Here is a 17,181-nt window from a genome sequence, read left to right on the forward strand (position 1 = left end):
TATTATCTCATGATATTTATACATATATGTGTATATGTATATCTACGTGTGTATTTATATAAAGATATATATAATCATATATAAACATATAAATATTAAATAGCTATATGCATAGTATAATGATATATATGGTTAGATGCCAAATATTAATAATGTTATCTCAAGGTAAAAAGTAGTAAGTGATTATAATATCTTGAATTTTTTTTCTCACAAAGAACATATAGTACTTTTGTGGCCCGAAAACAAAGCAGTGAAAAGAAAAATGAAACCGAACATTTCACTCTAGTTCAACTCATCCTCATAGAAACGATACCCTGGTGAGCACTGGGTTGCCTAATCTCATCTGTACTTCCTTTTCCTTCACAAGGAACCCCAATTTGTTTAGGCACACAGTCAAGGGCTTCATGGTGAAGCTTTAGGCTTTGGCCATCCCACCCTAAGTTCCAAGAGAAACCCTGATTGGTCTAAGGATAATCCCATTCTCCTTGCTAGTGGCAGAGTTAGCAATGGACCACCTCTGACCAGTGAACTGTGAGGTGAGGTCTGAGGTAGGGGTGAGAGCTTCTGGGGATCATTTGCTTGCTTCTGAGAGAAAGCTCAGGATGAGCTTCTTCCTCCAAAGAAGGTATCTCTTCTTCCTCCAAATTTATGTGTTTTGACCAAATGCAGCCATTTTGCTCCCTGTGTGATGCTGAAACTGCCACTGAAGGCAGAAAAACAAGAGATCAGAAAGCCTGGGTCCTTGAAGGTTTCACAGAGCTGCTGATTTCAGTAAGACTGAAGCCCGCTCTACCTCCAGACTTCCTGCTTTGTGAGGTGATAAGTTTTCTTATTGTTAAAACCAGTGTTTCCCAACTTTTGCTATGACTCAGAATCCCTACGGGGATTTAAATAACACTGATCCCCAAGTTTTCCTAATGTAAAGTCAGGGTCTTCAGAGGCCAAGCACTCTGAATCAGGGTTTTCTGTTAGTGACATCAGAAAGCATCTTGACTGATATAGACACCTTTGAGGATATCTCCACCATTTTTGTTGTTGTTATTATTGTTGTTTTGGGTTTGTTTTTTTTTAAACCTTCAAAGCAGAGATTTGCTTTGAGATTTTCACACCTAGGTTCCTCCTGGAACTGAGACCTTGGCTTCTAAAATGCAGCATTATTGATTTCTTCTGTTTCCCGGGCCTTTATAACAAAACCCATCCAAAGCCAATTCCAGGTGACTTTGGATATTTGTGACACATTAAGGATTAAAGATGTGAAAGAACCTGCTCAGTCATTTAATAAAAGTATATATTTTATGTTTTCCAGAAATACTTTGTAAACAGTTACCTTTTTACTGTATTTTTAGCAAATATTGAGTTTGGGTAGGACTGTCAAATGAATACAGTATTTAAATATCTCATGGTTTTGGTTGGTACATTGTGAAAAGTACAGGCCTTTACAATCTTCATACCTTGGGTTTCTATAAATTTCCAACAAGCTTCAAAAAGTTTTTTTTATGCAAGTACATCCTTAAAATCATGTTTAGCAGAAGGCTATTATAAATAGTACCTGTTTAAAAGAGGGTTCAACAAGCTCTCGGATATCTACTGCAGCATCACTTCTTATTACACACCATTGAAAGTACCATATCTAAACAGTTGGTGGGTGCAACGGCGTAACAAAGCTGTCTCTTGAGATAAATAGTGAAAAAAAGCAGAGAATCCCAAATGAGAATGACAACTCCAAACTGGTCCGCCACTCTCTCTGCCCTGGCCCCGGGAGTACACTTGCCTGAGGAGACAACCATGCACCTTTCAGGCACTGACACTTCCCAGTCATGGCTGTACCATCAGCACAAGCTGTGTGCTACCAATAAAACATAATAAGCCAGATCCAAAAACCTCACGATTACTGTGGGAACCCGGTCAAGCCCGCCACACTACGGATGGTGTTTGTGCCATTAAACAGCAAGTAAGTTAATAATTGCAGCAATTTATCTCAATGCTCCCTGCTGCTTTTAGTGCTTAACTCAAATGTAACGTTCACCAGCTTCTGCCAGTAGGCAAGAGGGAGAGCTTTATCAGAAAAAGTAAAGATTGCTTTGTGATTATTATTTTGCCTTAGGGCAAAGCTATCCTTAAGTGTCCCCACACAGCTCCTGGTGGGACGTTATCTCCTGAAGGCTCTGGAAATGAGCACCATGGCATTTAGAAGATTTCCATCCATGCCTGCCCCACCCCACCCCCAACACACTTTTAAAAAATTGAATACGGTGCTGTCTTAAATCACAGAAAATGGCAATTGATAAGATATAGAGTAAGCTATATTTTCTTCCCAGCAGAGCCTGGCTGACCTGGGCACTTCCTGCTCCAGACCTACCTGGTCCTTGCTTAGCCGCAAAGGCCACTTACTGTCTTGCCATCCTATGTGTATCGCTCACCTGGTGTGTAAAATGTTCAGGACTGTCATACTGTCTCCACGTATGGACTCAGTGTTTTACAATACAGAGCTTAGTTCTTGCAGACTAAGAACCCAGCAGGTTGTAGAGGCCAGGAGTAGCCTGGGACTAACTTTTAATTGAGTGTCTGGTGGGAGAATCTTTTGTTGTTTAAGAGAAATCATTTAAGCTTCCACTTAAAGTGATTCTGCCCCTAGGCATTTTTTTTCATCACATGTCAGTGGATTGAAAATTCAGATAGCATCTTAAAGAAAGCAGTGACATCACAGTTTGCCTCGCGTGAATGTAAATTGTATTTGCAAAGCTGATATTTTCAGTAGTCAAATATTTCTGAATGAAAGATGCATGCAGAAGACCAGAAGAGAAAGAGAATGTCAACTTGCGAAAAGTTCGTATCTGTGTAACAACCATCTCCCCAGAAGCAACTGCTGCTGCCCAGGCTCCCACACTCTCCAGAGAGCCTTCTACTGGAGGGCTAACTGGCCAATTCAAAGGAAAGAACCTTTCTCAAGATTTTACTTCTTTTTTCTTTTTCTTTCTTTCTTTTATTTTTTCTGAGATGGAGTTTCACTCTTGTCGCCCAGGCTGGAGTGTAATATCATGATCTCGGCTCACTGCAACCTCTGCCTCCCAGCTGCAAGTGATTCTCCTGCCTCAACCTCCTGAGCAGCTGGGATTGCAGGTGCCCACCACCATAACTGGCTAATATTTGTATCAGTAGAGATAGGGTTTCATGATGTTGGCCAGGCTGGTCTCAAACTACTGACCTCACGTGATCTGCCCGCCTCAGCCTCCCAAACTGCTGGGATTACAGGTGTGAGCCACTGTTCCCAGCCAGATTTTACTTTAAAATCCTGAATTTTAACTTGTGATAATCTCCCCAGCATCCCATCCCAACTGTTGGTTATTTGTTTGAGAAGTCTCATTTCTATAAAATATTGAAGAAATCCAAAGATGTGATAGCAAGTGCTTTTCACAACTGCTCTGTGCTTTCACCATCTCAAAAAGTTTCCCAAACAATGTAAAGTTAATTATGACGTAAAAGCCCCAGTGAATTTCCAAAGATCAGGCTAGACCAGGCAAAGAGAGAATATATAAAAGAACATATTGTTATAAGCTCTGTCAATACATCTTTGTCACTTATTTTTGGTTAGTCTTGATATCAATTGGAATCTGAAGAATGGCAGATTTTTCCACAAGGCACTGAGAAATGTTACTAATGAGCCCCAAATTATTTGTTACCATCATAAATTCTGAAATCAGTTTCTAGATTTAAAACCCAGATCTACTACTTACTAACTATGTAAGTTCGGACACATTAAGTTAACGTGTCTAAACCTCAGTTTCTTCATCTGAAAAGTGGTGATAATATCAGTGGCTAGCTCATAGGGTTGTTGTGAGAAATAGATTAGATAACAGGTATGTAACTGTGTATTACTCTGCCTAGTGGAATTAGCTCAATAATCTTAGGTTATTATCATTTTTGTTATTATTATTAATATTAAATCAGTGGAAATGACATTGGCTCATGAGGTGAAAGCCATTTAGTAACTGCTTGGCTAGAAATGAGACCTAGAGCCTCCAGACTGTTAACCCCATGCAAAGCTACAGCTTTAATGGGCTTGCCCGGCATCCATTGGCTGTTCTGCAGGGGAAGCAACCTTCACCAGGATCCCCTAGCACTTCCATGCAACCTAACATCACAGTGCCAAACCCTGGAATTAGCAGAAAACACTGAATGGCTGCCATACTGTGACTTCTTCAAAGCTGACTTTATTATGGAAATAAAAGTCCTGAGGGCCCTTGGTCATTCATGTCTGTGGCTCCTCCATGTCCTGTTTCCTTAGGACCCCGTAAATTCACCCTCCTGATCCATCACTAGCTGCCATTCTAATGATCTATCAGGAAAAGATACCTGCCATTGACTCGATTTCCCTGGGGTGTTCTCACAGTAATTTATGAACCAGCCAGAGTGCCCTCTCCTCACGGACTTAATACGCTTAACAGCTAATTACATCTGTGTAGGGATTACACTTTACATTGTCCAGCGTTATGAAAACAAACCCTGGGCTTCCTCAGATTCCCTTAAATAGTTCCTTATCTCTAAGGCTGTGATCCTTATCAGTGCCATATGTTTGAGGGCCTGTGCAGTTTCCAAATGATCCCAGGAACGTCTTCTGGGGTCTAATTAGTCTACAGGCCGAAGGACAGGCCTGAACAGGGTCCTATCCTGAACTAGAAACCAGCAGGCCAAAGCCAAGGGGGAAGATTCCTTCCTGCCTTCTATCCTCCATAAACCAGTCAAAGATCGAGGGTCCAGGCCCAGATGACCACACGTCAGTTCTACTCACAAAGTGACCAGCACGTCCGACGTCAACCTTCATGCAATGTGGAGCTTGGGTGCTCAAGTCCCAGGGGATCATGGGACATCTTTAGCCAAAGTCAAAGTGAAGTATTTCTCTTTCCCAAAAATGCTGTGGGAGGACTATTACAATAGTAACACTTGTGTTTAAAGGATAAAAGTCTTTGGCTTTTTAACACAAGCTAGCTAAACCCTTCCAACCCCCAAGGAAACAAGTCAATGCTGCTGGCTTCCTTTTGCCATCATGGCAAGGGAGGTCCCCGCAGGGAAGCAAATTTGCCTCACATACTATTTTCTCAAGGCTTGGGAGATTCCCAGGCTTGGCAGACACTAAAAACACTCCTTCCCTTGGCTTATAACAATTCAGCTAAAGACCTTGTCTTAAGAAACTCATGCAGGGAGGTGATGCGGAGTGCAAAGGGCAGGAAATGTCTCCCTGTGTGAAGAGCCTGGAGCAGAGGGGCAGGCTGTCGCTTTCCAGCCTGTGACTCACAGAGTCACTTCCCTGCTTCCCCCATCCTGGACTCGGCTCCTCGGCCACTGTGTCTCAGCTCCTCTTCCTGTCTCCATTCCGCCCAGACCCCTGAACAAAGCAGAAGTCTGGAGTCCACAGCAAAGACTGAAGTGTTGTGTATATATTTGGGCGTCATCTGTGGAAGCAGCTATTTTGAAAACAAAAAATAACTTTCCTGCCCTCAGAAGAATTTGGTGAGCTCTTAGAAGTGTTTCATTTAACCATTTGAGACAGAAACGTTGGTTATCACTCATTGGAAAAAGAGAGGTAGACACCCTGCATTCATTTTCATTGATCTGTAATAATAGGTAAGGCGGCCTCTCGGGTTGGCCTGGTGGATAATTGCTCCACTCTAGAGCCAAATGGCCCTGGATTTGATTCCCTACTTGTGTGCCCTAGTTCTCTCATCAGCAAAGTGGAGAAAACACATTTTCCTCATAGAATTATAGCAGAATTGACATCTTCACCACAGTGATTTTGGCTGGGCACTGTGGCTCACGCCTATAATCCCGGCACTTTGAGAGGCCAAGGAGGATCACTTGAGGCCTGGGCAACATAGCATGGTCCCATCTCTACCAAAAAAAAAAAAAAGGTAAGGCATTTATTGCTTGTTATGTGCCAGGCACTGTCCTAAGTGCTTTACATATAGTATTTTATTGAATCCTCACAACAACCTTATAAGGTGTGTATATTATTATCTCCACTTTATTAATGAGGAAACTGATGCTCTGAGAGGTTGAGTAAGTTGCACATGACCATATAGCCACTAAATGGTGGACTCAAACACAGGTCTGTCTCACTTAAGAGCCCAGTTGCTTGGTGTCCAATATGCTAATGTAAAAGGGAACTTGAACTTGGAGGCCCCCTGGTCCAAATGCCTCCCTGACTCCTTAACTCCTGGCAACTTCTTAACTCCTTTCCAGCAGCCTTGCAGAGCAACCTCCTCTTACTCCAGGAGGGGAAGAACCTGAGAGACATAAAGGAAAGGGCATGTGATTGGGAATCACATGATCCAGGGTCTACCATTCTCATGGTTTCTATCCATTGTCTAACTTTGCCCTTTGGGAAGACCAAAAAAAGCCAGAATGCTTTCCTTGAAAACCTCTTCATATATTGAAAGAGAGCCCTTGCCCTCAAATCTTCCCCTTTCTACTTCCAGCTTCCCAACCATTCTTTCTGTAAGACCACCCCGGTCAACCTCTACCGGGTATGCTGCAGCTTGTCAAGTTAACTTCTTAAATGTGAGTGCGAGCATTGAGTATCAGAATCCAAGGGGGTCTGACCAGCTTGTAGACAAATAGGATAATTCACTTTCTTGTCTCTACTTGTTTATCTAGTTATACAGTTGAAAATTTCCTTTGCTTCTTTGGAAACCCAATCATATTCTGAAAACACATTCACCAAAAGTCCATAAGTATTTTTGTTCTTGCTGGTGTCAAGGAGAGCAGCTTAAAGGTACGAAAAATCAATTTGCTGAGGGTCAACTAGCTAAAATTCAGTTCACCAAATGACCAATTTTATCATTGCATTCCACAGCTATTTATTGAGGGCCTACTATTGTTAGGCACTGTTCTAGGTCCTGGGCATAAAGCAGTCAACACAATAGACAAAACTTTCTAGAATTTCTCTAGCCACTTTTGAGTTTTTCTGACTCCTTTGGAATATCATTTTAAATTTTTTCAATATTTGCACGTTTTTACCATTCTTTCAATGATGCCTCAACTGGCAAATAAGACTTAATTTTGCATCTCTACCAATTGGTGAGAAAAATTCAGCACTTCAATTGATGTGATCAGTTTGAGTCCTTCTATGGAATTTTCATATTAATGGAAAATATGTAACATAATTTTATATGAAAATTGATAAATTTGAATAAGTCATTGAAAATGATAAAATATATTTATGAAAGGTTTAAGCCTACATTCCTCAACTTTTGGAAAATGAAACTTCCATAAATCCTGCTATGAAGGCAGAGTGAAAATCAGTCCATAAAAACTTCATAGAACTCTTCAATTCAAGTTGCTATAAACTTTATAAATAATTTTGAAGAATTTTGGGTTATTGATCAGTTTAATTTGTTGAGTTAGTCATTAGGCAAATTGTTCATTTGACAACCTGATCTTTAGTAAATTGATCATTGGCTAATTGATTTTTGGCAAACTGACATAACTAATCAGCAAACTAATCAACTTAAATCTGTTTCTATGCCTTGTGTCCCACTCCAAAATTGTTGCAGAAATATCAAATAAATTTATTTGATGCAGCCTTTGAATCTTGACTAGTGAGCTCTTTCTGAGTCTTGACTATTATACTTCAGCCTCCCCTGGCACCTGTCACCCAGCAATTTGTTCTTCATGCTATGAAAGTCTTTGTGCAGGTCTTTTAACCAAACGAAGCAAGAAGAGCAGTATATTTCTTTGAAGGCCTCCATGCAGTTTGTTGAGGGTAGGTTAACTGACAATCTTTGAAAACTGTTGTTCAACAGGATATGTCTACCACACTTCGCTACTGCTAGCATCATCACAAGAATATAAAAGTAGCTAAGCTTTCTTGAATGCTTGCCACATATGAAGTAGTGTACTACCTGCTTTACACACATCTCATTTAATCTTCATCCAGATGAGGAACATAAGGCACACATAGGTTAAGTAACTTGCCCAAAACCACACAACTAGTGAGTAACACACTTTTTCCTCTAGAAGTTAGATGTTTCTTACAACGCTGAGCTTTTGTGTTCAGTCATTTTTTAGTGGAATTATCTCATAGGTAAAGCTACCCTAAAGATGGGAATATTGAAGCCAAGACATATTGACTAAGACAGTTTAAGGTCCGGGTCACCTTAATACGTACCTGTCATTTGGCTGGTTGATTTATTACAGGATGCATCTGCTCACTGCATGCCATCAAGAGAGATCTCATCCTGGCTTTTATCTCAAGTAAGAACATGTGCCCCATGTCTGCAGTAGACTGGATTCAATCCTGGTATGTGTGACCTTTCATACTGAGGCTTCAAGCCTTAACTGCCCATCTTCACTTGTAACATGGTGATAACGGCACCTAATGCAAGGGCTTTTGCAAGGATTTAATGAGAAAATATATGAGGCTCAATGCTTAGCGTGTGGCAGATGATCAATAGCAGTTCTCCACCCTTCCAGCTGCTCACGCCTGAGTGACTGCAGAGCTACTTAGATGCCTATCACCATGAAATAGAGAAAAATAATGCAAATTAAGTTCATTATATATATTTGTTTTTAAATTCTATTATGCTGTGATTAAACTTGCTCCAGCATATCTGTTGTCCAAAATTAATGCTCACTGGTATTTTTTTAAGTGAGCATTATTAACTAATTAACTAATTTTGTAAGAGCCAACTTAGGAATGGATTCTGGCATAACATCTTGCTCGTTTGTCAAAGAAGCAATAAGCCTTCCTCTAGTACAAAAGGTCACAGGAAAAAAAGCTGGACCAAACTCTGAAATTCACTGATGAATAAGATGATAAGAGAAGAATGAGGATGCTTTTTTCTCTCTTCATGACAGATCCTCAAGGTAATTTGCCAACCATATTAGACAGAGGAACAGGGGAATGGCAGAGCAATACATCATGGTCTATCCACAATGATTGAATTGAGAGAAAATTCATTTCTGTTGACCCAAGTACAGGCTGTTGAAAAGATTCTGAAGGTGATTTATACAGGAGTACAATTTGCTTGGTGAAACAGGTGTATTTGTGAAGTGTTGTGTGTTCCTTGATAATGTTTTTGAAATCCCCAGGAAAAAAATCATTATATGAAACAATCCCTACTGAATAATTCCTGGTAAAACTAATGAGATGATAGAATGTATTCTTTCTGTACTCTGTATGTTCATCCATTAGAAAAGTAAAATGCAGCACGAGCACGGTGGCTCAAGTCAGTAATCCCAGCACTTTGGAGGGCAAGGCGGACGGATCACTAGAGGTCAGGAGTTCAAGACCAGCCTAGCCAAATTGACGAAACCCTGCTTCTACTAAAAATACAAAAATTAGCTGGGTGTAGTGGCACACACCTATAATCCCAACTACTCAGGAGGCTGAGGCAGGAGAATTGCTTGAACCTGGGGGGCAGAGGTTGCAGTGAGCTGAGATCACACTGCTGCACTCCAGCCCAGGTAACACAGTGAGACCCTGTCTCAGAGAAAAAAAAAAAGTAAATTAAAATGCAGAACAGTAGTATAAAGGACAATGCAGCACTACTTAACGATTACACCAAAGATTCCTTCCATGTTTCCATTCAGTCCCTGCCAACATAGAGTTCTTCCAGAGCAACAACACAATCTCATCTTGCTTTACAAGTGAAATGCAAATTTTGTAACATGAGGTGAACCAGACAATAAGCTTAATTTCCTCAGCCTTCTGTAAGAGGGTTCTTACCTGGGTTTTTCCCATGAGCTCCCTGACTCTAAAGTCAGCTTAGGTGCCTCCATGGTAAATCTATGCATTCCAATACCTAAAGAGGTTCCTGAACTCAGATCTTTACGTAAGAATGACTAAATAAAGAATAACTGAGCCAATAGTGAGAACTATGCTCGATTCATCAAAGTAAGACCATAAAGATACGTAGACTGTTCTGGAATAAGAGTGGCCCTCCTCCTCTCTGTGGTTTTGCTGATAACCCTTAACCCATGAACCTAAGGAAATAAGTTTGACCACTGCCTAATAGGTTGTCTGGCACATAGTAAATCCTTGACAAACACTTGTGGAAATCATTAATGAGACTCTTTTTGTGCATCCTACTCTGGCCTACCCACCTGGTCTGCACTGTGATACCTACATCTTGCTTGGGGTCTCAATTACTTAAATGAGTTCATATTAACCAGTTTTGTAAAAGAATGTCTGACACATTTAATCATGTTATAGATGCAATTAAATATAAGCGAATAAATATATATACATTAAATATTACTCACTTAAAGTTTAGTATTAAGGGCTGAATCTGGACGTGACACTTGGTTTCTATGGAAGGCCTTGCTTTTCCCCACTATGCGTTTTGGGATGTCTGCCAGTTTTCTTGTTAACCTGGGGAGTGACTGTGAGATATTGCTGTTCACTTCTGTCTGGCTTGAGTTCTCTGCCTTCTATCTGGGTTTTCATTCCAGTTATGTTCTCTCTGTGGCAATGAATGGAATGTTTTCAATCCCCTTTGTCAGGATAAGTTATTTCAGCTTAAAGAGATCTCCCACGCAAAGCACCAGAATCTCGTTAAACCTCTCCTGGTAACGTTTGTTCAGAGGGCTCCTGGTGAGTCATTCCATGCCTGGATCCTGTGAGCTGTACATAGACCCAGAGTCAGACATTGTGAAAGTATCTTTAACTGGAAGAACTCAACCCACAAAATGATCTTTCTACAAATACATGTGTTTTCTAACTAAAATCTGAAATCATGAAAAATGTAGGAAACAAGCTAGTTTGGCATTATTGCAAGTATAGGTCCTGCATCATGTGATTAAGAAAGGATAATTTTATGAGTCAGTGAGCCTTGATGGCGTGCATTTCTTTGTTCTTATTGTGCTAAAGGAAAATAACGGGTTGATTTCCAGAGATGTAGCTAAAAGGAAATGTGGCCACAAGTGTCTAGCTGTTCATGTCCCTGCCCATTAATTTTCTTTAGAGATAATCAAAGCTTTTGTATACATTTACACTGAACAGTAAATATATAATGAAATTTTTTTTTGAATCGCTGTCTTTCCTGAATTTATTCCCTCAAAATATTATTTTGTGAAGAAAGGAAAAGATAAACAGAGCAATAAAGGAAACAAAGTTGGAGCAAAAACCATTTTCTTATTGTTTTTCTACTGCAATGTCTAAAAGTTGACAGCTTCAAACAATTAAGGTATGAGGGTCCTCCATCACCAGGTTTTGGTAAGTACACTGATTATATGTTCTAAAGTGCTTGGCGTGAGCAACAGGTGAGTATAAAGTAAAAAATTAAGCCACATATTTTCTTTTCATTTTTTTATTTTTAAACAAAAAAAATCAATAAAGTGCTGAATTTAATATCTTGGAGGCATTAAGTAATTACAGGAAAGTCATATGTGTGTTATAAAGCAAATAAAATCTACGGTGCAATTTGATGTCTTCTCAGTAACATTCACTTGATATCAACCACAGTTTACTGTAAACCTTGTCTTATCAGTAGTCTTCATTAGAATACTTTTTCCCTCCTTATCTCTGAGTTAGACCTCTCCTGGGGCCTGTGTGTTCTACTACCAGAACTTCAGGTCAACTTGACTGTTAATTTCTCTCCAGGTTACTCCTCCCAGATTCTGCCACTTTTCTCCATTTCAATCAAAAGACAGAGTAAACCGTATTTTACCATTTTAATTTCTTTAACACCTAAGAGCAGTCTGTAACTTTTCCGAGAGTTAAACTTAAATTTGCTTTGACAAAAACACTACAGATTTTTACTTATGCCTAAACCCTTAAATGGAAGAGATTCATTTAGAAAATGCAATCTTATAAAAATGTGTTAGAACCCCTCTGAGCTGTGTTCACTGCATACCCAAGAATACATGGACTTGCCCAGTGCCCTTAAGGCAAAGGCCCATGCAAATGAGGAAAGATGTATATGAACAGCTATTTTTTTCAAAGATTTTAGCTTTCTGGGTTTGCCTGCATTTTATCATCTGCTAATAAATATCTGAGTCAAAGGTAGAAAGACAGACATGCTGGGGGTACAGGAAAATTGGGTTAAGTCAGCAACTAGAAAGTTGTGGGTTGTGGTTTTTTGCTTGTCTTCCTTCCTTTTACTGAAGAGGGCAAAGGAATGTTCATTGATAGGAAAACCTAATCTGGGGTTTAGCTCTCACCTCTCCTGCTGGGGTTGGGGGTGCAGAGAAGAAGGTGAGTGGAGAGAGAAATGGAAGGTGAGGAGACAAGAGGGTTTGAAGGGAGGGAGAAGGACAGAAGTGGATCAAGGGAGTGAAGGAGAGAGGGCAGGAGCCAGAGGGAGAAACAGTAGCCTCACCTAAAACACATCAAAAGCCTCCAGGGAAAGCTTTGAAAATAAGACCCTGCAGGAAGCACTTTCAGAAACCACAGATTTTTTCTTCAATACAGGGGCAAATGAGGAGAAAAAAAAATGCTAAGAACAAGAGGCATGGAAGACAGAAAAGAGAGGAAGAAGGCCAAACCTCACCTCCTAATCATTCTGCCTGAGGTGCTGAAAGCATTTCTTAATAAAGTGTGAAGTTTCAGCTAAATCCAAATTTCTGGCATTGGAAGCAATGCCAGGAGCCACTTATGAAAAAGAAAATCTTCTCTTTTTCTTAAAGTGAAGAAAATCCTGTGTTTTCGTACAAGATCTTCTCCATCCCAAATAACCTAGACTCTTCCACTCATTTACTGAAAGAGACTGTAACAACAGTAACAGATGAGGAACTCTCTGCAAGGACAGCCTGACCCACAGTTTACCGATGTCCTTCAGGAGACCCTAATGTTCTCATCCTCGATCTGGAAGTGCCATCCCCAAGAACACACAACAGCAACAGCTCCACCCTTCATAACATAGCTGTGCAGAACATCTCAGTAACATGATCGTTTTGAACCATGATACAATAGAGTTGTTGCCAACCATGGGGAAAACAGAGATATTTAATAAACGGTGCTGCCATGATTGAAAATCTGCTTGAAAAAAAGAATAAAGTTAGACTGCTATTTCCCTTTGCTCCATATATGAAAATAATCCCAAATGGATTTAAATGCAATAAAAGAAGAAAATTTAGAATTGGAGGTTATTTTGGAATTGGGAAGACCTTCCTTAATAAAATTTTTTTAAACCTAGGAGCCATTTTTTAAAAAGAGAGAGAGGCATATTTGATTAGACAAACATTTCAAAATCTTGTATTAAAAAAAATCACAAAAATTCGGTCAGGCGCGGTGGCTCACGCCTGTAATCCCAGCACTTTGAGAGGCTAAGGCAGGCGGATCACAAGGTCAGGAGATCGAGACCATCCTGGCCAATATAGGGAAACCCCGTCTCTACTAAAAATACAAAATATTAGCCGGGCACGGTGGCAAATGCCTGTAGTCCCAGCTACTCCAGAGGCTGAGGCAGGAGAATGGCGTGAATCGGGAGGTGGAGCTTGCAATGAGCCGCGATAGCGCCACTGCACTCCAGCCTGGATGACAGAGTGAGACTCCGTCTAAAAAAAAAAAAAAAAAAAAGAATCACAAAAATAAGGTCACTTATTTGGGCCAATAATTTATTAAATAACTCCTCCTACTGAATTCGGGTAATAGTCATTCATTCAAAATGGCAATAATGGATCTTATGTTCTAACTCTGTGAGTGCAGTGTAGAATATTGTTAGAGACTGTAAATCTGGTCCATGCCTCCCTGCACTGCCATGGGTCTGATCACCTGTCTCTGGGTCTTTCACCCTGAGTTTCATGACTGGCTATTCTAACAGATATGAAGTGCACATATCTCTGTTTTAACAATCTCAAAAGTGCTCAGAATATAAAATGAAAAAGTGTGGGAGTGTGTGTGTGTAGGGGTGTGTGTGGGAGTGTGGGTGTGGGGGTGTGTGGGGGTGGTGTGTGAGTGTGTGGGGGTGGAGTGTGGTGGATGTGTGTAGGAATGTCTGTGGGGTGGGTGTGTGGGGTGTGTGTGTGGCAATGCGTGTGGGGGGGTGTGACTGTGGGAGGGTGGATTGTGTGGGTGTGTGTGTGGGGTGTGGGGTGTGGGTGTGAGTGTGTGGGGTGTGGGTGTGAGTGTGGGGGGTTGGATGTGTGGGTGTATGTATGGAGGGTGTGGGTGGGTGGGTATGTGGGGGGGTATGTGTGTAGGGGGTGTGCGTATGTGGGTGGGTGTGGGTGTGTGTTGGTGGGTGTGTATGGGTATGTGTGTGGAGGGTGTATGTGGGTGTGTGTGTTGGTGTGTGTGGGTATGTGTGTGTTGGTGGGTGTGTAGGTGTGTGGGGATGGGGGTGAGTGTGAGGGGGGTGTGGGTGTGAGTATGGGGGAGTTAGATGTGTGGGTGTGTGAGGGTCCTGGGGAGAGGTGTGGGTGTTGGGGGGTGTATGCTTGGGCGGTGGGTGTGTCTGTGTGTGTGTGCATGTGTGTGAATTATTTGTGATGAAGAAGAAGGAAGGAGCAGTTAAACTTTAAACCAGACATACTTATCCTCAAAATAGTTGTGGTGATATTATACCCTCATACTTTGTACTACAAATACATTTACTGGTTTGTAAAATATATAACCAGGTTATGAAAATATCCCTTATAAGAAGAGTAAGAAAACCAGTAAAAATGTAAAACAACCGCATGGAAAATATGTCTGATTGCTTCTTCTCCATTTTATTTTATTTTTACCTTTTTTCTTTAAGATGGAATCTGACCATGTTGACCAGACTGGTCTTGAACTCCTGGGCTCAAGCGATCCTCCCACCTTGGCCTCCCAAAGTGTTGGGTTTTTAGGTGTGAGCCACTGTGCCCGGCCACCCCTCCTCCAGTTTAGAAATGATGGGTACGGTAATGCAACCTTGCAAAGGGTTTCAATGTTCAACCTTCAAGTTTTTCAATGTTTTTTAATAAAATGACATCGATTGCTGAAAGCATTATGACCTTTTTTATGCTACATAATACTGATACAAAATGTGAATAGTACAAAGTTCATTATATATAATATAAGGCTTTAATATATTACATTTGTTTCTACATAAACAGACTATAAATATATGTGCCATAGCATGTCTTATAGTCATTGTTCCCAGCATTTCACACTATGGTACCAAACAAAAAACACATTTTCTTTTTTGAAAAAAAGGACAGAAGAAGGGCAAAAATCAGTAGAAATAGCTCTATATGTTAAAAGTCTAAACAATACAATAGATGTTATAATTTGGGCTATAAAGTAATTTTGAAGTCTGGCTAATAATCATTCAGAGAGTGAACAAACTCTCTGGAGTTTGTTTACTGGAGTGTAGAGGTTTACTGGAGTGTAGAGGCCAAATAACTAAAATCCTGATGGGTTGTGGGGTGAGAGTGGGTTGGGGACGGGGGGAAGAACAAAAGGGTAAAATCCTTCCTGAAGCTTTGACACTACACACAGCTTGACATTGAACCTCCCGCCTTCAGTCTCAGACATATCACATCAGGATAGAGATGAGGGTATTCATCCAGAAGAAACCAGAAGCTGGTTTGTGCAGTCAGAACTCTTCAACACGGCAGGGAGCCTCGAGCTGAATGTCCTTACTTTGTGGTGTTCTGAATAAAGGATCAGCCTGAGAGACAAGGAGCCAGAGCTGCGTAATTTCCTTCCTGGGGCTTGGCCAGGAGACACGTAAGGGTCTGGAAGGAACTCTAATTAGGAGTCGGAAACAGCACAAGGAACTCTCCTTCAGCCCAACTGCGAAGAACACGCAACCTTCTAAAACCAGAAACCCCATCTGAAGCCTTTACATTTCAGAACAGAACCCATGCCCACCTCCACCGGAGCCAACACAATGCATTTGCAGGCTCCAGTACTCTCTCAGAGCAAGCTAATGTTAGTCTTCCTTTCTGTCAATCTGAATTCCACACTTAAGGCTTGGCTTGGGACCGACGTCCTAAACAAAGCCTCTTGGATAGACTGAGCCCTGCAAATCCTTCCCATCTGCAACACCCCAAACACTTACATTGCCTGGTTTATCTTCTAGTTTTACAGAAGTGTCAACTCCCCAGGTACTGCTACTTCTTTGAGGATGGGGCCATTTCTTGAACGTCTTTGTTCTAACCCATGGTGAGACCCGCAGTAGGCAGCATGATAAATGCTTTTTAAATGAATGAAAAAGAGGATCAGGTTAACACTGGGAGAATACACGGACACATTCTTGGGTCACAAGCCTCTTCCAGGATATGCCTAGAAGACTAGCTCCCTGCAGTCCGAGGTCCTTTTTTTGTTGTTGAAATGAAAATCAAATGCGGCTACTTCCTGCTGGTGGAAAGAACAACACTTGAAAATCTGAGCAGCACCTCTTATGTGATGTCCAGGAGTTGGGGGCGTGGGTGCTTCCTTTTAAACAGGAGGGGAGCTCAATGTGGTCCCCGAGTCAGGCTGGAGAATCTGGGCTGTGCTGCCGGTTTGCACTCCGATCTCTATCAGCTTTAAAAGTTCTGCTTCCTCACTGGAGTACACAGTGGTGTCTGTGTCGTCGGAGTGATATCCGGACTGGTAGCCACTTGTCTGGTTTGAGCCCTCAGATGCCACAGACTCCCTGCTTTTGCTGGACACCATTCCACTGTGGAAGAAATGGCAAGCAAATGAGTTGGCAGAGAGAAGACAGTTCTTTTGCTGACCCCAGCCCCCTGTCTCTCCCAGTTGTTAATCAGCATATCAGGTTTACAGGGACAAGGTCTATTTTCAGGTACTCGCATGAATTAGTAGTTGCAGATAAATCCTCTTATTCAGGTCCAAGTCTTTCAAGCCTCAAATGAGATGAAAGGCAGTTCTCCCGAGTTATGCAAAGGCCCCAACCGATGGAACATGTTTATGGCCTTGCAGATTGACAAGTTTGTATACAATGACAGGCGCAAAGGGCCACTTGCATGATATTCAAGGAAACTGGGATGTTCTGAAATTTCACTTGTGCTTTTTCCATTGTGGCAATTTGGGAACTACGGGGCATGTGTATGGTGGTAATAAAGTTCTTGAGCAACTTTAACCTTTAATAACTTGAAGCGTGTGTGCAGTCAAGCCAGATATGTCAAACGCTGCTTTTTACTCATCAAAACCACATTCCTTGGAAGGACTGAGGACCCCAGTCACTCAGCAGCAACTAGAAAATGTTTTCAATGGCATGGAATCCTGACAGATGGTAATCATGTCAAAGCCTAGAAATGTAGGCTGTG

General features: G+C 41.3%; 1 protein-coding gene across 1 annotated transcript in view; it reads right to left on the reverse strand.

Moving 5' to 3' along the window:
• Positions 1-14,142: 14,142 nt before the first annotated feature.
• The window catches only part of LOC105463529 (kinase insert domain receptor), a 47,810-nt gene continuing 44,771 nt past the window's right edge, over positions 14,143-17,181 (reverse strand). Inside the window, exon 30 of the mRNA XM_011710677.3 lies at positions 14,143-16,571. Coding sequence (XP_011708979.2) covers positions 16,349-16,571 — 223 coding nt within the window. The 3' untranslated portion in view covers positions 14,143-16,348. The remainder of the gene's footprint in view (positions 16,572-17,181) is intronic.

This window comes from Macaca nemestrina, chromosome 3 (genome assembly GCF_043159975.1).
Source record: "Macaca nemestrina isolate mMacNem1 chromosome 3, mMacNem.hap1, whole genome shotgun sequence".
Lineage (NCBI taxonomy): Eukaryota > Metazoa > Chordata > Mammalia > Primates > Cercopithecidae > Macaca > Macaca nemestrina.